The 22,412-nt window shown below is 41.6% G+C and overlaps 1 protein-coding gene across 1 annotated transcript in view; it reads left to right on the top strand.

Moving 5' to 3' along the window:
- Nucleotides 1-22,180, top strand: part of GPR107 (G protein-coupled receptor 107) — a 36,761-nt gene extending 14,581 nt beyond the window's left edge. The window contains exons 12-18 of the mRNA XM_072883460.1: nucleotides 395-512; nucleotides 1,494-1,624; nucleotides 3,522-3,565; nucleotides 11,966-12,015; nucleotides 12,762-12,845; nucleotides 13,634-13,758; nucleotides 20,647-22,180. Of these exons, the coding sequence (XP_072739561.1) occupies nucleotides 395-512; nucleotides 1,494-1,624; nucleotides 3,522-3,565; nucleotides 11,966-12,015; nucleotides 12,762-12,845; nucleotides 13,634-13,758; nucleotides 20,647-20,743 (649 nt within the window). The 3' untranslated portion in view covers nucleotides 20,744-22,180. The remainder of the gene's footprint in view (nucleotides 1-394; nucleotides 513-1,493; nucleotides 1,625-3,521; nucleotides 3,566-11,965; nucleotides 12,016-12,761; nucleotides 12,846-13,633; nucleotides 13,759-20,646) is intronic.
- The last annotated feature ends 232 nt before the right edge of the window (nucleotides 22,181-22,412 follow it).

The following is a 22,412-nucleotide window of genomic DNA, read 5'->3' as shown; positions in this document are numbered from 1 at the left end:
TGGTACTTATCTGGGTGGAGGAGTAAAAGGAGAAGAAATGCTTTGCTTTTCTTTGTTCATACTAATATTCAAGTATCTAATTTGCTCTTGGTGTGAATGGTTAAGAGGGTACAGCTGCCAGTGTTTTCTCCTGTTCATGATGGTGAATGGCTGACTCCCCCAGGAAAAGATTGCATGTATTGACAATTGTGAATGAAGTGTAATATTGCTATGGGGTACACAGTTGTAAGCAAGTACATCTGCTTCGCTGTTGTAGGATAAGCACTTGCCAAAATTATGAATAGCAAGGCATTTGTTTGGGTTTGTGGCTCTCCTGACTGTAGGAGAGAACCTGGGCAGAAGAGGAAGTATGATAAAGTAAAGTCTCTCACTGCAATATCTGTTTCTCTTTCAGACTGAAGGGTGCTCTTCTGTTCATCACTATTGCCCTTATTGGCACAGGCTGGGCTTTCATTAAACACATCCTGTCAGATAAAGACAAAAAAATTTTTATGATTGTCATCCCACTTCAGGTGAGGACTGAGCTGTGTCAATACTTACTGTCTTGTGGGAGAGCTGCTTGTGGAAACTGTAAAAGGCTGTGAATCCTTCACAAAATACTGCATAGTTACGGCTTGTATAAGCCTATTGGTTACAGTTTCAGCTGAGCTGGAATTTCCTGGGCCAGAAGTGACTTCTGTAATTTTTTCCCCCTTTTCTCCCTGTATTGAGTATGAGATAACAGTGATCAAATAGTGTCAGCAAATGAACAAATAGCTATAAGGTAGGTATATTCATTCTGGGGCAAAACTTGGGCTGCAAAACAGTACTAAGCTACTAAGCAGAGAAATTAAATGAAAGTTGTCACTTCTGAAATGCTTGCTGAATAAGCTTAAAAAAAAAGGGAAAACAGACTTGTAGGTCCATTGGGTCTGAGAGAAACTACCAGTGTGTTCAAAGGGAACTGAAGTAAATAGGAGGGCAGCATGTCTATTTGTTGTAGATAGAACAGCTTTTCTGCCTTTCCAGATGGAAATCCCTTACCCAGCTGCAAAACCAGAAGTATATAATTAGTGTTTGAGGCTCTTGGTTGAGAGCTCAGGTATTGAGTACAAAACGTGGTCAATGATCAGTTTGAATTTTTGGCTTAATTTAGAATAATGCGTTTAGACTGTTTGCTATGTGTATGTATGCAGAGTCCTGTTTCTGTATTTTTATAAATAGATTTTGCTCTTTTTATCTCTACTGGTACAGTAGATTCAGCCTAGTATATCACAAAAAGGACTACTTTCTGAATGTCAGCAGAAATAAGTTCCAATCAGTTTTGCTTCTGTAAATCCTGTGAAGATGCTGCTGAATGTGTGACTTTCTTGACATAGAGCTGCAGAAGAATTATTGATGTTACTGAATGGGCTCTTTCTGCGACTGTGGGACAGCTTTTGCTGAATTGGCAGCCCACATCTAGTATCTCCTTGGAAAGCTTCTGAAACCGTTAAGCATGTTTTGTCCTGTAGGTACTGGCAAATGTGGCATATATTATCATAGAGTCAACCGAAGAGGGTACAACTGAATATGGACTGTGGAAAGAAATCCTCTTCCTGGTAGATTTGCTGTGTTGTGGAGCTATCCTATTTCCAGTGGTATGGTGAGTCACTGTATGTGTTGTGGGGTTTCTGAGCCCTGATGGCTTGAGCTGTTTCTGAACTAATGAGTATTGACTGCTAGTTAGAGCTAAAGATACCACTGAAGCAAAAAAAGTCGGTCCTTTGGAGTTGGGCATTCTGTTAACTTCTTAAAACTGTATCAATCTTAACAGCTCAGTCTTGTGTTGTGGAAGATGCTTGTTTTGGGGATGTTAAAGTGGGGATAAGGTAAAGTGGGTGGTGATTTAAGTGTGGCCAGCACAGTGCAGACTATAGGTGCTTTGGAAACTTGGAATTTTGCATAAGTGCTGACTCTCTTACACTGAGAAACAGGATTTTGCTTTACTGACTGAGGTTGGAAACTAGGCTGTTAAATTCTAAAACAATAGCACTGTCTAAGATCAGTGCTGCCTTCAAGCAGAGTAGCTGCATTTTTAGTTGACTGTTTAGAAGAAATAATCCCACAGGGAGCATTTCCCTGCCTTTCCTTCCACTCTACTTGGCAAGGAATAATGTTGGTTATATAAAACTAAACCAAAACACAGATAATTTAGATAAACACTATTGTTGCCTCTTGCCAGTTAGTCAGAACATTTCTCTTCTAAATTCATTTTAGTCCTAATTGGATAAACAGCTGGATTTAAAGGAGGGTATGAAGGAGCTTCTCGCTCCTTGGGTAGTAAACAGAATATTCTTTTTCTCCAGTATTTCTTTTTCTGAAACACAGAGTGAATATAAATGTCTGTCTAATAAAACATGTCGTCACTCTAGAGTGTGTAACTCTTGAGTGTTTCAGAGAACTGTTTCATAATGCGTGTGTGTGTGTAAAGACACACATACAAGTTGCTCAGTAGATCGGAGTAAGCTTCAGCTTGATTTGTGAGGCTGGGTTTCAGCTGTCCTTACCTTCCCAATTGTCCCCTGTGTAAGGGCAAAACCCTACACAGTCCTGGTGGCCTTCTGCCAAGGCTGGGAAGTGTCTTCCAAGAAATTTGCACTACCCACTTGTCCCTTCCCCCACTACAGTCAAAATGCTGCAGCTCTTCTGAGCTTGAGAGCATTTGGGTATGGTAAATAAAACAGCTGGAATATTAACTTTAATTGTAGAGAGACTCTGATTTCCTATGATAAAGGTGACTTTTACAGTCGCAGCTCTTACTACCTAACGCTAGAATCCATATGTCCTACCTAGTGATATGCTGGTACAAAACTTGCTTTCCATAAAGGAACTGTATCTGAAGAACAAATGCATTTGGGTGTGCTGTCCTGTAACTGTTTATAGTGTGCAACCAGTGTTCCTGCATTGTCATGGTACCAACATAAACTGGCAGTGAAGCCCAGGACATAAAATCCTGCCCCTTTTTCATCTGGATAGTGTCACTGTAGCTGGTGGGATGACTCATGTGAGCAAGGTGACTAAGACTTGGCCCTTGAATTTACATTCCTGCAGGGTAGCTTCTGTTACATAAGTTGCCTATGTAGACATGTAAGCTGTAATCAACTATTTAAATGAGAAGAGCTTAAAAGAGCAGTACGATGTCAAATGCTTGGCAGTACTCTGAATAGTAGCTCAGCTTAATTGTACAAGTGGAAGGCATTATGCTGGAAAATGCCCCAGTTTCTCACTCTGCTCCCTCCCTCCCACAAAGCCTTCTGTAGGCTGAAGCAGGCTTTGGCAATCGGCTTTCTTAATCACAAGGAGATACAGATACTTGAACTAACTGCCTGAGCTGGGGAGACGGGGGTGAAATACATGCAGTGCCGTGAATGCTAAGCACAGTTAATTACGAGCATACCCAAGCCATAAAGAGCAAACAAAACTTGTCAGTGTTCTAGAGGGCTGCAGTGAAAGGGAGTGCAAAAATTATAGCTAATCTACTCTTTATTTTTATTTTTCAGGTCAATAAGACATTTACAGGAGGCTTCAGCAACAGATGGGAAAGGCAAGTAATCTGTAATTTTTTCTGTTTTATGCTACATGCCATAAGATAATGCTAGAATTTCAAACACATGATGCTGATTTAAAGTATGTAAACTAAAACTACAGATCTACACTATGTTATTGTCACACTGCTGCTTTTCCTCAGTGGGCTTGTGGGAATAACTTTTGGAAAATTACTTTTCATGTATTGCTTTGACTACCAGAACACATACGTGGAACTCATTCTCTGGTACTTGCACAGCTCTCAGTGCTCGAGCTAGACGCGGCATCTAGAGCAAATCACCTTGACAGATTTGCCTTCTTTTCTCAGACTTGAGTGTTCAGAAGCAGAACTAGAAATGAATTCCAGAATTGCTGACTATTAATCAAAATAGGCCTCCTTATTTCAATTTCTGCAGAAATCTGTTCCTGCCAGAACAGGGGGGAAACAAACCTCATTATGAAACAAAACATACATTGGCATTCAATGCAATACAGTTCTTGTCCATGTTTGTACAGCAGCTTAAAGGATTGCTTGAGTTATGTTTATTGTAGCAGTGAAAATGAGATGATGGATGGAAAGCCAACCCAAATATGGCTTCTGTAGTGTGTGCTCTTGCTGCCTTATCCGCTCACTTCTTCTGAATTAGTTCCTCAGTTGGCTGCAGATGCAAGCCACAGAGCATAGTACTGGCTTCCTTGGAAGCAGGCAGCCATTTCAATATTCTATCATTTGATGGCTTATTAATCTTGAAAGCTTCATTTGTAGAAGGTCCATTGTTGGCAACATCCTTTCAACCCAGTCTTATCCCTTAACTCTTGTCTCTCTGGAGAAAGCCTCCTAGGTCTGGATGATACTTCCAGCCATTTCCTGGCTTCCACTGAGACGCTTGCGTTTCAGTGCGGGTTGCCTCTGAGTCTAGTGGGTGAACTATAAGGCTGGGTACTGAACTCAGCTCTGTGCAGACCACAGATTAGGTCTTTTCTTGCCACCTGTTAAAATGAAACAATAATCAAGGTGAGCCCAGCAGTTTTTTTGAGATTCAAACTTGTTTAAAAAAACAAACAAACAAAAACCCAGCAACCATACACACACCAAAAAACCCCCTCCCCAAACCTAAAGGGGGGAAAATACTAATTTCTAATAGAAACCAATGTAAAAGAGGTTAGTGCTGATAATGTAACATGAATGTTATTGGTAGCTTTCTCATCAGTGTGTTCACATGGGTTCAGTGACGTTCACTGATGGATTTGTTTTACCTTGTCCACTGAGCATATGTTCTGGAGCATTTATGCTCTTACTGTTACAAAGTCTGCTTAAATGTAGACACTCCTTGAAGCAGTCCCGTTCTTCTGAACTGAGGACTTCACATGCGTAAGGCCTGGTTCTTAGCTGAAGCCACCATGTGTGACTGCAAATAGAGGTCGGCTTTCCTGTAACAAAGGCGCAACTGGTGGGTGGCAATGGAGTCTGACTATTCCGACACTGAGCACTTGCTCCGAACTGAGACACAAACCCTCTAGAACTGTGTGGCCTCAGGTGATCACCCCGTGCCTACTTTGCACTTGATGGTTCTTATCACAAGATGGTGCTATGGAGTTTGCTTCACTTCGTACTGCATGAAGGAGAAAAGTAAGGTGGCCAACATCAAGGAAGTTCAGCATAGACTCTGGACCTGGCCACTGTTCATCGTAATGGGTGGAATCCAGGTCTAAGTAAAACCAAGCCGTTCTGAAGGATGTGTTGTAAGGTAAAAGAAAATGTAGAGGTAAAAGAAAATGGTAATCTGAGAGGAATTGGTTGTGTCTTTATAGCTAGCCAGTGATACGCACGATAGCCCCTAAGGACCCTTCTTTGTCCTCTGTTTTGTGGTGTTCTCCACGGGTAATGGTGCTCTCTATCGTGAGTGATGCTTGTGGATCACCTACTGCCATTACCAAGCTTCGTTGTGCAGATCCTGCAACTTCAATAATTGTGTGTCGAGAGGGACTTAGCAGCTGTGTTGTGCTACACTAATAAAAGAAGCTAAGGAAAAATTTCAGGGGAAACTAGGCACCAGATTGGCCAGGACAGCCACACTGCTGGGACTCGCTTGTGAAATACAGTGTGATTAGAGAATTTAGAGGCTGTTGATAGGAGCCCATGGGGAGCAAGTGAATGGCAATGTGATGCCAGAAGCAGAATGTTACCTAATGATGTCATGCTGCTAGTATGCCTGGTTGAGAAAACCAAAAGTGATGTGGGTTGCACTGTAATAAGGTAAAATCATTCATGTTAGGCTTAGCAATGAATACTCTTGACTAGAACCACATGCTCTTAACTCCGTAGGCTTCCCTTGGAGGCCCTGTTCTGCAGAGGTACTGCACGGTGTCTTAGTGTCTCATGAGAAAAATAGGACCAGTGCTATTCACCAGCATTTTTTTTCACCCACAGATGAAGATAGCTTTCTCCTGAAGTGGTAAAAACTACTGGATCCTTTTATACACAGTTTAACTGCTGTACTGCCTGTCCTGTGGTTAGAGCTCACTGAATCTTGTGCAGACAGTTCTGGTTGGACTGCCTATTGCTTGCTAGGATTTATTGTCTACTATTACCTCAAAGGCTGCTTTCCCTGTTCTCTCACACAGACTTCATTAACTTATAGGGTGTCTTGGGGAATTATATACTATAAACTCAGTAGCTGTTTTTCCTGGTGCGGAGTCTTCTGGTGACCTTCTCACTGGTGAGAAGGACCTAAGGTAAACTCTTTTTGCTTCCTTGCATCTATTAGAACTAACAACTCTAGGAATTCATGGCTCAGTATCCTGGTGGTGTTTCTTAACTGTGTCTGTCTTGTCCTCTTGAGCTACTTCACAACCTGTTTATTAGATAGCACTCCCTTGGGTCAAGTGCAGCCATGACTGCAATGTGACTAGACTTGAATGAAGCAGAAGCCTGGTCGGACTACCAGTCTTTTAGTCTTACAGCTGTGCCATAGGCTGTTGTATTAGCAATGTACAATTATTAAGAAGGCTTGTTATAAGTAGCAGTGATTTGTAGTCACTAGCTAATGATCATTTAAACTTGTGGGTTTTTTTAAGATTTTTCTAAAGTAGGAATGCTAGAGGAATGGGTCTAAAGCCATAATTATCCTGGGAAACCTTACATGCACAGATGCTGTGGATTGCTGGTGAAGAGTAAGCATAGCACAGTAATACAGCTGAGTTTGAGCTGCCTGGTTGCTTGCTTTTTTCCCTTGAAGGTGATCTTTAACTCTAAAGCAAAATATCTGACCTACACAGGCTTCTTATCTTGCACAGCAGTGGGCGTAAACATCCCATTTTTAGAAGCTTTTTTCTTCCCCTTTTAAAATTGCCACCTTCAGACTTAAGCAAGTGCCTAGCTGCAGCTCTTTGGTCTGTCACTGTTCTTTCAGATGGGAGTGTGCTCTCTGTCCGTTTCTAGATCTGCATTACAAATGTTCTGCAGATTTAAGGAAATCAGCCTTGCAAACTGGGCTAGAATTGTTTGGGCTGGAAAGCTGTTCAACTACTGCTACCTTGTTTACAGGCATCATGAGAAAAGGAAGAGAGGGAGTATGTTGTAGTAAACTTGCTTATTTTTGTTTGAAACTCAAAGGTCTTGGTCACTGGACCTCTCAAGTCTCATAACACACTCTTGTGTATCATGTCATCTGTTGTTTGAGGGAGGAATGTGGAGGGCTGGAAACACCACTGCAGTTTTTGTTCTGCTTGTACCTCTGTGTGTGTGATGAGAGATGTGAAACTCGGTGCAGTCTGATCACGAACAGTTAGCTGTTTTCCTGAAGCACTGCAGCATGTCATAGTTGGCAACAGAATTAGGGGAAATACATTGCAGTGTGTAGCTCCCAGGCAACATTCCCTATGTGCTGTGCAGTGGGCAAATGATTAATGATTTCATGCTTGCCCCCATATCGGGGGAAAAGCCATTTGCCGTATTTGGTGTCTTCCTGCTTCTGTACCATGAAAATGCTGCAAACAGAGTGCCTGGTCCTGTGTGGTGCAGAACACCCTCTGCTTAGCTGAGCTCAGCAGACGCTGGAGGTGATAGCCCTGTGGAGACCCATTCTAAAACACCTCCACAGCTCTCCAGCGAGGAGAGGGGGGTAGCGCAGGGGTAAACATGCACTAGGCAGTACATGGGCATCTCAAACCTTGAGATAAAGCTTAGTGATTTAAGTGTCGAAACCTCAATGGATAGCACTGGAGAGCTGGGAAATGTTGAGAAATGAAATAGGCCTGTTGTGTTCCAGAGTACCACTTCCAGGCACCCTAGATAGCTATCCAGGGGTGATGTTGGAGTTATCTGTGTGGAGATACATTGCTTATCCCGTACGTTAGAGAGTCTTCTGACTCTGGTGGGGAACTTTTGTGCCAAATGGCTAATGTGTTTCAGAATATTCAAGATTAACTAGTCTGTGCCACCTTCTCATGTATGACACTGAGAGTTGCTGTATCTGTTTGCTTGACCTCTTCTTTCTGGTGTAGGAATGCTTTTAAGCAGAGTGCTGTAGAGATTATAGGGCCATACTTCTCAGAGTTACTCCTGGAGTTGCTTTTTGAGGTCTAGATCTACATGTGTGCCTTCATTCTTGGTGGGGGGGGCGGGAGCGGAATAGAAAACTTCCATTTACTCTTTGGTAATGGCACAGATTGCATCTCAAATGCACCGGAGTTAGTATAGCACGCAAAGCAGTATAGAAATATTCTTAGCTGTACTTCAGCATGTTTGCTCAAGATGCATTATGGTTTGTCCTTGCGTACTCTATTATCTGGACTTGAGCTCCCTATGCCCTCAGCTGCAGTCCTCTTATTGTTATTACATACATATTGTAAAAAGGTCAGATTTATTCATTGAAAAGCTATTGTCTGATGATGTGCAAGGCTATAGTGGATGGTCTGACTTTCTTTTTCTCCATCTTATAGGCTGTCTTAGCATTTGAAATTGGCACGGGGGCAATCTGAAAGACTGATTATCAAAATTGGGTGGCGTGCTATGTTTTGATCGATGCAGATCAGGCTGTTGCAGACACAAGGTGTTAAAGTAAATGGTGATAGAGAGGGGAAACTGAGGGAAGCAAGGTATAGATGTTAGAAACCTTTCTTGGAGGATGGCTTTTATCTTTTTAATTACTATATGAAAAAGGTGGAACACAGGTATGAATTCATTTGTAAAACCTTTGGTAGAAAGTCTCTACACTTTTTTCTTTTTCTTTTTTTTACCTTCTCTGCACTTAAGTACTGTTCCTTGAAGAATGGTTATCATGCTCGAAACATAAATTTACCCAACCTTTACTGCATGCTGTGATTGCTGCTGTGTTATCACAGCTTTACAGGTTGGGGCTGCAAGTGATTCAAGTCGTAAGTGACAGCTGCTGGCCTAGCCTCTCTCCTAGCGAGTGTTGCTGTCAGTGTCTGGACTGCCACGCTAAGGTGAATCGAAGTCTTAAAGTGTCCAGCATAGTGAGACTCAAGTGTTACTGCTTGGAGCACATTCAGCCTGTGAAAAAGCAATTCACAGGCTGCTGATGCCAAGCAATGATGATTTTAGACTTTCTCCAGAACAGTGTGTGCTGTAACTTTGAGCTGTTTAAAAAAACTGGCAGAGTTTTGTAGACGTGCATTCATACTGACTTTAGTATCTGATAATGGAGAGAAGTATTCCTGAAGTTGAGGCAGCTAGAGGAGAGCACGTAGTTGTGATAAATAAGCAAGCCAGCTTCCAGAGGTGACTCTTCAGTCCTTCTACTTGGTGGTGGTTGTCATCTTTTTTTCCTCCCCTCATCCCTCTTTCCTATGCTCAGCTGTTCTAGATATCTGGATGTACCAACCTATTACTCTTTGGTATTGATTATCATGATGAGTAGGTGAGATCTTGAGCTGTGCCCCATCATTTGGGAGAGGTGGCATTGTGACACTTCAGTTGGCAGCCAGATCTTTGGCTTCACTGTCCTTTCCTCCTATGCATTGCATGAATCCAACATAAATTACTCCCCAGCTCACTCAGTTGTTGACTGTAAAGCATTGATGGACTGGCAGTTTGAATCACAGCTGTTGAGTTGGTGTTCCTTTACCTACAAAGCCTGGTAATTCTCGTGGCCTGTCATTGCACCAGTTGGTGGCAGTTCTTGAAGATGAATGCGTTGAGTTTAAAATAGATCCTCCTGTGTACAAACCGGTATGTGGTAAATCACAAGATCTTCATGGTCACACTTAATGTAGCTCTCCTTTAAATAGGACAATATTGCTTCCCTGCTTCATGATTTAATGAGCTTGTCCTGCATATTTACACGCTTTAATCTTTCTCCAACTGTATTATGAAAAGCTTTTAACATTAAGTTATCTGGTAGAGCACTAGACCCATAAAAATCTGTAAGTTTTTGCTATTTAAATATGGGAAACTAGATTTTGTGAGGGACAGAAATTAGGGAGAAGTAGCTAAGCCAATGTCTCAGGGCTGGTTTAGCTACCAAGGATTTAGTTAGATTCTTGTTCTAGCAGTTCCAAGTCTTGCCATCTGTTGCCCAGTGAAGTGCTCTGCGCTTCACTGCTAGACTCGCATCTGTAGCGTACCAGAGCTTGGGCATGGCTTTCTGGAGTCCAGAACTGTATATTGCAAAGTAGATGCTGTTCTGTGTTCAGTGTTTCATATTGCAGTCCAGAAGGGAGCATCCTCCCAAAACTGAGAGCTCGTGTTCCTCTGACATACTGTGCCATAAGATTGCTGCCATGAGCACAGTTTTGCCCAAAGCCAACCCAATCTGACTGGTGTTCTAATGAGTATTGCACAGTACAAGCTTTAGCTGCATGGAAACAAACTTGGTATTCCTTCACAAAAAAGGCTTGCTTTTTTCCTCCTGAGATCTGGCTCTGCTTTCTCTTACTGACATGCCCTGTGCTCTGTCAAAAGTTAAACATACTGTTTGGAAATGTGTAGAAGCCACCAGCCAGCACTAAATCAAAACTACTTAGCTTAGTTTAATCTACTTGTCAGTCAGTTTATGCCTTGTGTTAGGTGCTGTTGCTATAGTATGTCTGGAGGAGGGTTTGTGTCTGTCTCAAGGTGTCCGTGGTTCTCCTGAAACACTAAAGGTAAGTTTTGGGAAGTGACTCTTGATCTCTAGACTATACAAAGTAGGTGTATAACAGAATGTTGTCTGTCTTCACTGTAGCTTATGTAGTGGGAACCTATAACACTTTGAGTGGTTTGACATTGACATTTGACATTGAGGCTTTTCTTATGGAAAGGTATTGTTTTTGTCATAGGAAGTGAAGCATTTTTTTGGTAGCTATTAGCCCCCCTCTTCCTGGTGTGTAATACTATTTTGCACTGTTGTGAACCTGGAAGACCTCATGTGCAAATACTTGCAGCCTTTTATACATCTGCTTTTTGCAGCAGGTGATTTCTGTGAGGGAGTGCTTGTGAACTTAGGCACAATGTGTTGCACTTCCACATCTGATGAAAAAAAATTATAAGGAGGGCTTGGAGGGAATACCAGTAAGTATGTGGCAGTATTTTCTAACTGGCAACTTAGATTCATTGTCTCTAAATTGCATCTCTGTATGCTGTCAACATATCTTGGACTCTTTGCCTCTTGTGTTGTCACAAAAGCACCAGGAGTCCGTATTTGTAATCCTGCTGCACCTCTCAAACCTGACTCTCAAACCAGAGTTGACACCTGTTCCATCTGTTGTTGACCTCTGCTGGTTCACATGAATATCTGCTCTGTTCCTCAAGAGCTGATATAATCTGTCCAATAAACACAGGTTAGCCTGGGGCCTTAGCTTACACAGTTTGTGACTGAAACACATGCATTTGCTAGGAGAACTGTTTAGTATGACTTCCCATTTCACTTGTAAGTTGTGACTGAGCCACAAATGATAGAGGATGCTGTCTAGATGTTAAAATACTCCTGCTGCGGTTCAGCAAGATGCAGTGGTTCCCAGAGCTACGGTTACCTCAAAGTTGCTCAGGTCAGCTGAAGGCACAGAGCAGGCCAGGCAGTGCTCTAGAAAATATACAAATTTTCTAGGAGGCAATGTCAAGTGGCATGACCCTTCTGGCAAGAGTGAGGTGACGGTATGTAGTTGGCTATATACAGATAAGCATTAGAGGAAGGTTCTCTTTTGCAGAGTGTGTGCATATATAATTTAGCGTAAAGGTGATATCACTGACTTGCCTTTTTAAGAGGGCACTCACCCCAGCCTAGGAGTTGTCCAGCATGTAGACAAGCCAGACTGGCACTCCTCAGAGCACCCAACAGGCTGTGGGACAAATCCTTCTAGTCTGGGATTACCTGAGTCCTAGTTCTGACCACTTGCCTACCTTGCAGACAAGTATCAAAAGAAACTCCGTTTCGTTTTAACAATTTTCTGATGGACTTTTGTGTTCTCTTGATAGCTGCCATTAACCTAGCAAAGCTGAAGCTTTTCAGACATTACTACGTTATGGTAAGTAAAACCCCTGTGTGCACGCATACAGAGCACTTAGAAGCTCTTCAACCCTTTTGATGGATTACTTGTTGGAAGCTCCTATAGCTGGTGGATGTGGTGGAGATGTTCCTAGTTCTGTGGCAGTGCTGTGCTTTGGCATCTTGATCAACTGGGTTACAATCATCAAAGCAACTTCCCTTCTTTTCCTAGTGGTTGCATCCTTCTGTCTTTAAATTGGTTCCAGCTATTTGTAACGCTTACTAATTTCCTCTGGAGACAGCTTGAGCTGCCAGTTGAATTGATGGGCTTGAATAACGTACTGTAAACTTGCTAAAAATTAAACTTGGGACCAAATGGTGCCTTGAGATGCATGCGTACAGTTTCTGATTAAGTCAGTGGGAGCCATGAGCATACCTCCCAAGAGAGCATAGGCTTCTTAATGATTTCCAACAGCCTCATTTCAGACTCTTATAAGTGGTAAGAGTAATAAATTGCAATCCTGATTTTTCAAGTTCTACAAAATCCTAATACTTAAAGCATTTTCCTGCTGTAACTTAAATATGTTAGCAATAGTTTGAGTCATTTGGATGTTCAACAAGCAGTAGAGCCCTCAGCCTATATCTTCCATGTTTATCAAGGAGCATAATAGGGCTAATATGACATAATGAGTTGCCTGGGAATTGCTTGAGCTATTTCTCTGGAAAAAGAGGTTCTGTAAGGATGGTGCTATTGTTCTCATCATGCTTTCTCCTTTTCCTTCCCAGATTGTGTGTTACATTTACTTCACACGGATCATTGCAATTCTCATAAAGATTGCTGTTCCATTCCAGTGGAAATGGCTGTACCAGGTATTTGCCAGCAAAGGAAAATACATCCATTCCTTGATTTTCCTTTTTCTTTCTTTAAATATAACTGCACCAAAAACCCCCATAAATTGTTCCTCATGTTGTAGTAGAACATCTCAGAGCACAGTGCTGTACCCTGTCTCCTGATTTTTATCACTGATGTGCCTAAGGTAGCAGGAATATATTTTTAGTTTTATGTTTGTCCAGCAAGGCTGCTGGATTATATATGAGATGTCTGAAAGTAATTGCATTATTGATTTTTAGTCTTTCAATTTAAAAATGTCTGAAGGAATTAATCAAGAACATACAAAGGAGAAAAAAATTAGTCAGGTTTGCCCTGTGTAATTGAGGCCCCAGGGAGCCAGTGAAATAGGCTTTTGCTCTTCCATCTACAGGCTTTATTTGCCTAGTGACTTTTAAATACTTGGTTTCTTAACATATAATCCAAGCAACTGTGCAGGGAGTCTTTGGAATACATTAAATGTTGAAAATACCAAACAACGTAGAGATGATTCCCCCCCTTAAAAGTCAAGTCTTGCCGTAGTTATTTAAAAGCACTGGAGTGATGGCTAGAACTGTAACTGTATTTAAAATGACAGGGAAAGCTGAAAGAACAAAGGGCTTGACAGCCTTTAGCCTGGGATTAATGATAACAGGACAGGAATTGCTTTGTTATTTCTGCTATGGCACAGACTTCTTGACCATTAAATCTTGAACCTTATGAATGAGAAATGTTTCATGACCATGAAGGATTACAGGACTGAACTTCAATCTTGTGTTTTTACTTGCAGCTGCTGGATGAAATGGCCACACTTGTGTTCTTTGTCCTCACTGGGTACAAGTTCCGTCCAGCATCCGACAACCCTTACCTACAGCTTTCTCAAGACGATGAGGATGACTTGGAGATGGAAGCTGTGTAAGAACCCCTCCCCCCCCCTTTTTAACCTCTTCACTTGATTTGAGAAAAGTAATGTTTAAAAACAGTTTACTTCAATCTCTCTAAATCCTTTTTTGAAAAAGATTAAGATTTGCCCACACGTTTAAAGATGAGGTGTCTGTTTGGTGTGCGTTAAACTACCAAAGAGATTTGTGATATGCATATATCTAAGGAGCCTCTGAGCTGGATGTTGCAGTAGTGTGGAATAAGCTGCTAAAGCTTTTCATGGGGCAAAAAGATGCCCATGGAAATATCAAGTGAAAAAGCTTCTGTGTTTAATCTGTGTTGATGAACATCAATGAGCCTTACAGATTAATGCTTCATATTTAAAAAAAAAAAAAAACACAAACAACCAAACCAATTACAAAAATGAACTACCAATCTACAGAATATAAATGAACATGGTGTAAGGTCACTTCTACCTTGAAGTTCAGCCTGTAGCTTTGCAGAAAGTAACACTGAGCTGAGGAGGTGGATTTTTACCAATACTCTTCACTGTTCTATTCCTTGCTGCTAAACCATGAGGCACCACAAATGCGGTAAGACCTGAGATAGTGTGGAGAAATTATCAAGTGGGGCTCAGCCTAAGTCCTTGTCACTTTCTTTGCAGTGGTTTTCTGAGGACTTAGAAAATGAGTGGCATTTCTGAATCTGTAATAGAAACCGCCCTAAGAAATTCAGCATGCTGGAAGTGTTGAACACGCTATAATTGCCACAGACTCTGTTGCCTTAATAGGAGGCGAGCTAACCTAATCTCTTTAGTAGTTACATACTTCATGCATAATTGCAATTCACATACAGGCTCAGAAGCCTGTTCTTAAGAGTTTATTTCCAGTTTGGCAAATCTCCTTTACCTGATCTTGGGTGAAACAAATCAACACTCCAATTTTTATTGCGGGGGCAAAAAAAGTCAGAATGTGTTTGCCCTTATAGTTAGCTGAGAAAGAAATGGAGCTTAATGGGAAATTGCTACAAGGAGGTTTGAGGTAGAATCCAGCCTGAAATGTCATACAAGGAGTTTAATTTCTCAGAAGTGTCTCTAGTAACAAAGATCTTCTTTCCAAATGCTTAGTTATTTTTGCTTTGGATCCATAAAATCTGTCATTGTTGCAAGCGGAATCCAACTAGTGGGTAGTGACCCTAAAATCACTATCACTTAAAAGTGTTTAAAAGGTTTATGTAAGAAGCTGTTTTCAGTGTGGGAGCTGGTAAATAAACATCCACATTAGGAAGGCACTGTCTGAACTGGAAGATGTGGCAGGATTTGTGATTGTACAGAAAAGAGCCTTTTTCCTACAAGATTGCCCGTTAGAGTGAATTTTGGCTTTGCATGACATGCTTAATGAATTTTTACTTGTTTTATTTAGGACTAATAATACGGCACCTTTCACATGTAATAATTTCAGTAAATTGGAGAAGCTGCTAAATTTAAGAGAACCTGCCAGGACTAAGCTGGAGAAAGTTTAATGAACTAATTAAGTGATTTACATCTTGCCATAGACATTACTAGAGACTCGAGGATCAGAATTCCTTCTGAGCCTTTTCCTAGTAAGGCATTTTGCTCTTTGCCTTGGGAGTTTCCATTGTTGTGCCTTGAGGGTTTGTTCCCCTTAGCCTTGCTTGAATTTTTCTCATCTGATTCCCCAGAAGTTTTACTCTGTTTGGGCACTTGGCAGGGTATAATCTGTCAGACAGTCTTGTTCTTCCTTCCCCAGCTGCATCAGGGAGGTTAAGTTTGCACATTTTGAAAAGCGTGGTGTATACATATTCTGTGACAGGCGAAGCACTGCAATGAAAGTGTATTAAAGTTCTTGTTGACTTGGTCTTGCTGGTCCTGTTTTTGCTTTTATAAGTTGTAAATGTTGTTTCTGTGGGGGGACAATATCAAGGCTTATTTGAGCAAGTGACTAAGTGCCTGACAGCATCCTGACTAACCATTGTATTGAGTGTGTTTTGTCTTTCATGTGATGAATACCCACTTGTCTTCAGAGGCTGTGGCAGAAGTTAAAAGCCTGCAAACTTCAAACTTCATGGTGTTCTGCCACGTCTTATTGCCAGGTTTTGTGATTGTTTTCCTCTCTGTCGTGGTTTAGCCCCAGCTGGCAACTAAGCACCACGCAGCCACTTGCTCACTCCCCCCCGGTGGGATGGGGGAGAGAACCGGAAGAGCAAAAGTAAGAAAACTTGAGGGTTGAGCTAAAAACAGTTTCATAGGTAAAGCAAAAGCCGCGCACGTGAGCAAAGCAAGGAATTCATTCACTACTTCCCATGGGCTGGCAGGTATTCAGCCATCTCCAGGAAAGCAGGGCTCCATCACGCATAACGGTGACTTGGGAAGACAAACGTCATCACTCCGAACATCCCCCCCTTCTTTCTTCTTCCCCAGCTTTATATACTGAGCATGACGCCATATGGTATGGAATAGCCCTTTGGTCAGTTTGGATCAACCGTCCTGGCTGTGTCCCCTCCCAGCTTCTTCTGCACCTGACAGAGCATGGGAAGCTGGAAAGTCCTTGACCAGTGCAGCAACAACTAAAACTTCTCTATCAATGCTGTTTTCAGCACAAATCCAAAACATAGCTCCACACCAGCCACTATAAAGAAAATTAACACTATCCCAGCTGAAACCAGGACACTCTCCCAGAGGGTTTTTGTTAAAATCAGGCTCTTTAAAACATTTGCTGCAGAAGCATTCAGTTTCTTTAGACTTAACACTTCTATGAGCCAATGGAGGGGAGAGCTGTGAGGTCACCAAGCCTGTTTTCCAGGCTTGCTTGTCTTCCAGCAAAAAATAGGACATTTTGAGTGCAGCTCTCTAGCTTATGCCTGTTTTCATGCAGTGCAAACTATACAAAGCTCAGTCTGGCAGTAAATGTAAATATTGTTAAGGATGGTGTGGAAATCTGCAAAGTTTCAAGAAAAATCCAAAGACTAGGTGTCTGAGGAAGCAACATAAGGCACAAATCTTCCCTCTGTAAATTCCTGTAACTCTCAAAAATAAATATAAATCAAGAACAGCAAAGGTAACTTGTAAGAAGTCTTTTCAACTAACAGGCCTCTATCTTGAGATAGGACTTGCTCTTCAGTTATACCAGACTCAGTAGAAGTTCTCTTGGTGGAGAGTATGACTAAACCTGAACTGAGGACTAGTCTGTTCTTTTTCAAGTAGGGTCAGTAGCCATTCATCATCAACAAAGTGGCTTTCTGTGTATTCTGTGCTGGGCAGCCTCTTGAGCCGGTTCTGTCAGTATGTGGGCTCGTCACGGACAGTTTGTTAGATTTAAGTACTCTGTTTGAAAAGGTGCAGCCACAATTGGCAGAAAGAGTTGTCAGGCTTCCAGTCCTAATGCCATTTCTGGGGCATGAACACAAAAATATAAACAGTACAGTAGATGAGATGGGGTGAGGAAGGGGAAAGGAAGCAGTTTTGGGGGTTTTTTGTTTGTTTTTTTTTACTCTTGCAGTAAGTTATTTCATTAGCTCAGTAAGTTTGCTTTAAATGTTAGGTACCAAAGTGCTCTTCTACAGATCTTGGTTGAGAATGATGTTCATACATGCATGTGGGGTTAAGATATTTCCACTGGAGGAGGAATTGCAGGAAAAGCCATAATGTTTTTGTTATTAATTCTGTAAATCCATCTTGCCGAGTGCGTGGAGACTGACTTTGTTTTTTCTTAACACCCGAAACAGAGTGAACTGTTGTGGTAACACTGACCTACCCTTGCTTATGCCTTGGGATCTGGAGTTTCTCACTGTATCATGAGGCAACCTATTCTGTGCTGAGACTTGAAGTCCTGGCTGGTTGTTTTTCTCTGCTTTCTCTCAGGTTGTGCTTCATGGCAAACTGGTTCACGGTGCTCTCCTTTAGAAGTGATTTTCTTCACCTAACACATCTCTTCCTTGCAGAGATCAGGTTCTTTGCTCAATGGCTGATCTATCTTCACTCCAGTTTGCAATAGCTTGTAAAGGCTGGCTGCTGCCAGTATCACAGTGTTTCTTGTTGAGACTATAAAACAAAAAACAGGAGAAAAGACAGCTGAGATCCACCACTGTGGAGGGCTGAAAATGCTTCTGAAAGTTTAGCCATCTCTTGATACCTTGGATACAATGCGGGGTAAAAAAAAACCTATGAAATTTCCACAGCACATACCACTGTCCAATGGATTGTTCAGGAAACTCCTCTTGTGCCTTATTTGAGACAGGTATTCCTCTGACAGCCACAAAAATTCTCTCTGGAGAGAAATGGTTTAGCGGAAGGATTTGTTGCATTTTAGCTACTGCTAGTTTGTGGGCTAGAAATGCAGTTCAGCAGACTGCAGGTGAGGAACACTTACTTGCAGTATTGCAGGTCAGAACTGAATGAGACTGTTCTTGAGACTGTTCAGAGGACTAGAATGAGAACTGCAGTGTGCTTGGTCTTAGTGCTGATACCCTTATTTTACTGGGCACTAAAACGTGTTGGCTGAACTGATTTTGAGAGGGAGAGGGATTTCCCCTTGTACACGAACAATCTGAGAAAATGAGAACTCAAGAGCTACGCCATACACTTGTCGTGAGAAGAGAACAGTGCTCATCAAATGGTCTTTAACTTTCACTGTTGAGGAATCCACCCTGAAATCTTTGCTAGTTCTTTGCTATCGTTGCAGGGCGGAGACAGTAAATGGCCTCTCTGGTAACAAATGACATGACTTGACCTGGCTGCAATTTCAGTATGTAGCTGTTTGTGCTCTCCCTCCATGGAAGTGGATCATTCCCTCTTAGCCATAACCTCTGATTGTTTTTGTCATCATCTTCGTGTGTAATGTGTTTGTAATTGTATTAAAGTGCAGTGCTAAAATCTAGACTGTGTGCCAGGTGGGATCTTACTAGCTGTGAGTCAAGTGTTAGGACTACTTTGGTGTCATGCATGTGCAAAACACCTATTTATATATCCCAGTATGGCTGCAGTTGCATTGCTATATTAGTGGGTCATTTTTGGTTTGTAGTCCATTGTAATCTTCAGCTCCTCCCTTAGCTCCTTATTCTGCACTTACAAAGTTTATTATTTCTGAAGAGTAAACTTTGTTGTCTTGCTGCATTGTCCCATATTTTTCAGACCACAACTTTGATTTGCCAGAATCTTTCTGCATTCTAGTCCTCTTCTCAAATATGTAGCTCTTAGTGTCTTCTGCAGATTTAATAAGCAAGTTCTCTATTCCATTACCCAGGCAATTACTGAAAATACTGAGTAGAAATGAACCCAGGACAGGCCTCTCTCGAACCATACTCAATGTCCTTTCATTTTCGACAGGAAACCATTACGTACATCTCAGTGCATGCTTTTCCAGTTAGTTATGCATCTACTTTGATGGTTTTGTCTATCTCATGTTTCCCCAGATTTTTTCCTATGTGACTGTGGGAAAACCTTTGTCAACAGGGAGAACTTGAGATCTACACGGTCTCTGTGCTGACCAGCTTGATGTGATTTCTTCCAGGCAAACGTTTACTGTTTACTAATTCCATCTTTCTCCTTTAAGCAACCTGCTTACTTTTCTCCCCCACCCCCCCCTTTTTTTTTAATTTCAATAGGGAATAAAGTTGCTATTTGATCTGCACTCTTCTGACCCTTTCGCTATTCCCTTAAACACAAGCTCACTAGGCCCACTCTAAAGTGTCTGAACCACTGACAGTCCCAGTACTGCCACTGCTGGAGTCACTGAACATACCCTTTTGAGTGAGTTATTTTTACAGTACATGTACAGAAGCTGATATCTAATGTGGAATGAAGGGCATTATCAGAAGAGGGTACCTGAAGATTACTTCTCTTGGGTGATACTGTGAAAATGTTGTTAGCTAGTCTGATCAAATAAAGTATTCTTACATGGTAAACAGCAGGTGAAGGCACGCAAAGACTGACAGCGGCATCTTTGAACAGGACAGTTTTATGTACGCTTCCAGGCATCCCTTGTGAATGCATTGAGGTATTGGCACTCTTACTTTCAGCATCCAAAATAACCTTTGTAGCACATCTGTGGGGAAGAAATACCTGAATGGAATGAGAATAATGTTGCGCAAAAGAATAAAGCAAATGTCTTGTGCATACGAATAGCCTGTTTAGTATAGCAACGGAGAAAGCTACTGGGCTGAAAAGCTTGTTGGATAGCCAAGGTAGTTCTGAGAGGAGTGGTGCTGTTCTGGCTGGCTGAACAGTTCATTCTGCCTACTGTTTGAACGGTATTATGAGGCTTTATAGTTCAATGGTCAGATTGCAATGACAAATTCAGACTTGGATGGTATAAAAAGGATGACCTCTCTCTTCTGTTTTGTTGCTGTTCATTGAGTAATTTTGCTATTAACAGGAGTTGGTGTGCATTAAGCTAATAAGGTTCATTTGGGGCACTGTCCACTGTGTGTGCATTTGTATAATACGTTGTACCTATTAAAAGCATTGCAAATGCAGAAGAAAGTATTTAATGCACAGAATTAAGGGTGTTTAGCTGTACAGCAAAATGTTTTTAAAGGAAGCTGCTCAAACTTTAGCAAATAAACACCTGTTTTAACCATTTAACCACCCCTGCTATCTTCTTCCAAGTATGAGCAAACACTATTTGCTCATTTAGTTTAATGATAGATGGGGAGGGCCTTAAGGCTCTCAAGTACAATGGCCTTGCTTCCACCACCCATCAGTGTTGTGTCCAAGATGATACCTGGCCTACAAAATGGTAGCAATAGGAAAGACCAAATAAAATTACTGAGACTGCTCGGTCTTGGCAATGAGACACTTGAGAAGTGTTATTTGATATGCGCAGGAACACAAGCCTGGGCTATTGGTGAAATGGATGTTACAGTTCAAGTTTGGTTCTCTGATGTTTCTCCCTTCTCTTCCAGGGTGACAACTTCTGGAATAATGGAGGGCATGAAGAAGGTCAAGAAAGTGGTGAACGGTTCAGCAGAGCCACGGGGCGAGTGGGAAAGCACGGCATGATGGACTGGACTAAGGCAGCACTTTCAGAGAAACTTTTTTAATTTATTAATATTACTCTCAGTGGAAAGGGAGCAACTAGCACTTCCCAACACTGAAACTGCAGAGTGGGGTGTGTCTAGGGGGAGCAAAGCAGTGCAGAAATATAACTATTCCTCTGATCATAAGAAAAATGGAATTTGTTGGTACCTGCAAGGAGTGTGAAGCTTTCCTAGGGATTCTGGGTAGCTTATTCTTTTTTCCCCTTTCTGGATCAGTTAGGTGTTCTGAATTGTTTGCAGTTGCATTCTTCAGAATGTGTAATACTAATGCAAAGAGAGACCTTTAGTGTGTATGTAAACTATATATTTTATATAATGCGCATATATATACACACTTGCTATGTAACATGTATGCTGGGAATTATAAAGCATGTCAGAAGGTGGGAAAAGAATATAAGAGAGGTAAGTTATTTTTTTTTCTTTTTATAAACTCTCCTTTTGGCTTGGACAAAACCTTGCAAAACAAATGAATAGAAAAAAACTGCAGTTACTTGAGAGACTAAATGGGTTATTGGATCAGATGACTTCTGCCACTACTCACATCAGTGGTAAAGTTGATAAGTATCTTCTTGTTTTATCCATGCAGGTATCCACTTGAATGTGTCAGGTTATCAAATGTGTTGCTATACAGGAAGCAAGTGAATGTTCTCCATTAAAAGCACTAGCCTGTAGTGCAATAAGCGTTAATGTAAATTCTCCACTGTTCATGGAGTTACTCTTGATTCACGCCCACCTGACAAGAAGTACACAAGAGGTGTAAGACTGATGCTTGCTTTTTAGGGGTCTGCCATGCTATCTTAAACGTTTAATTTCGAGCTGTGACCCAGAGCACTTTGATCTGCTTCATAAAATATTTTCAAGGCATTTCAAAAGACACTCCTTTCTGGCACAGTATAAACAGTACCAGAATCTCCAGTGGAAATCTGTCTAGCAAATGTACTGCAGCATAAACCTCTGGTTCACCATTATCCCGAGTTACTTAGCCTCTCTGGATGGCTGCTTGTACCTCTCTGGCTATGTAGGATTAATGATATTACCGTTTGAGATGGGCTGAACTGGTCAAAATGGTATTGCTGCCAAAACCAGGTAACTGCAGCTTCCAGTCCTAAATGGTTTTTATCAGGAAAGGAGAAGATTATGACCAGAACACTCGATGCAGGGGGAATACGGAAGTCTTAACTATTTGCTGCAAGCTTGCAGTGGAGTCTTTAAAGACATGTTACAAATGCCACGTGCGTTTTATCTGTAGTACTCTGCTATTGTTAGTAAGGCAAGCTGGTGCCCATAGCTGTAGTAGTAAGGCATAGCAAATGATTGTTAATTTGGGGGAGGATGGAAGTGGTTCACTGATGTAATGAGGATAAGCTTTAAGAAAAATAAATCGAGTATAACTCACTGACCCACTGAAGCCTTAATATTCATGTAGAGACATTGACATATGGTGCTGTCGAGCAAAGTGCTTCTGTCAGGGTGACAGGGATAGTCATCATCACAGAGCTTTGGATGTGCCAGCATCTTTTAGAAACTCACTTAGGAATTGCTTTTTTGACTGGAGGGACTACATCTCTGGGGCACAACTGGTTAGAGGACTATTAGCCACTAGGGGTGTTTTTATTCTTTAAGTTTAGAAG

Source organism: Ciconia boyciana, chromosome 18, assembly GCF_034638445.1.
Source record: "Ciconia boyciana chromosome 18, ASM3463844v1, whole genome shotgun sequence".
Taxonomy (NCBI): domain Eukaryota; kingdom Metazoa; phylum Chordata; class Aves; order Ciconiiformes; family Ciconiidae; genus Ciconia; species Ciconia boyciana.
This window is presented reverse-complemented; position numbering and strand designations above follow the sequence as displayed.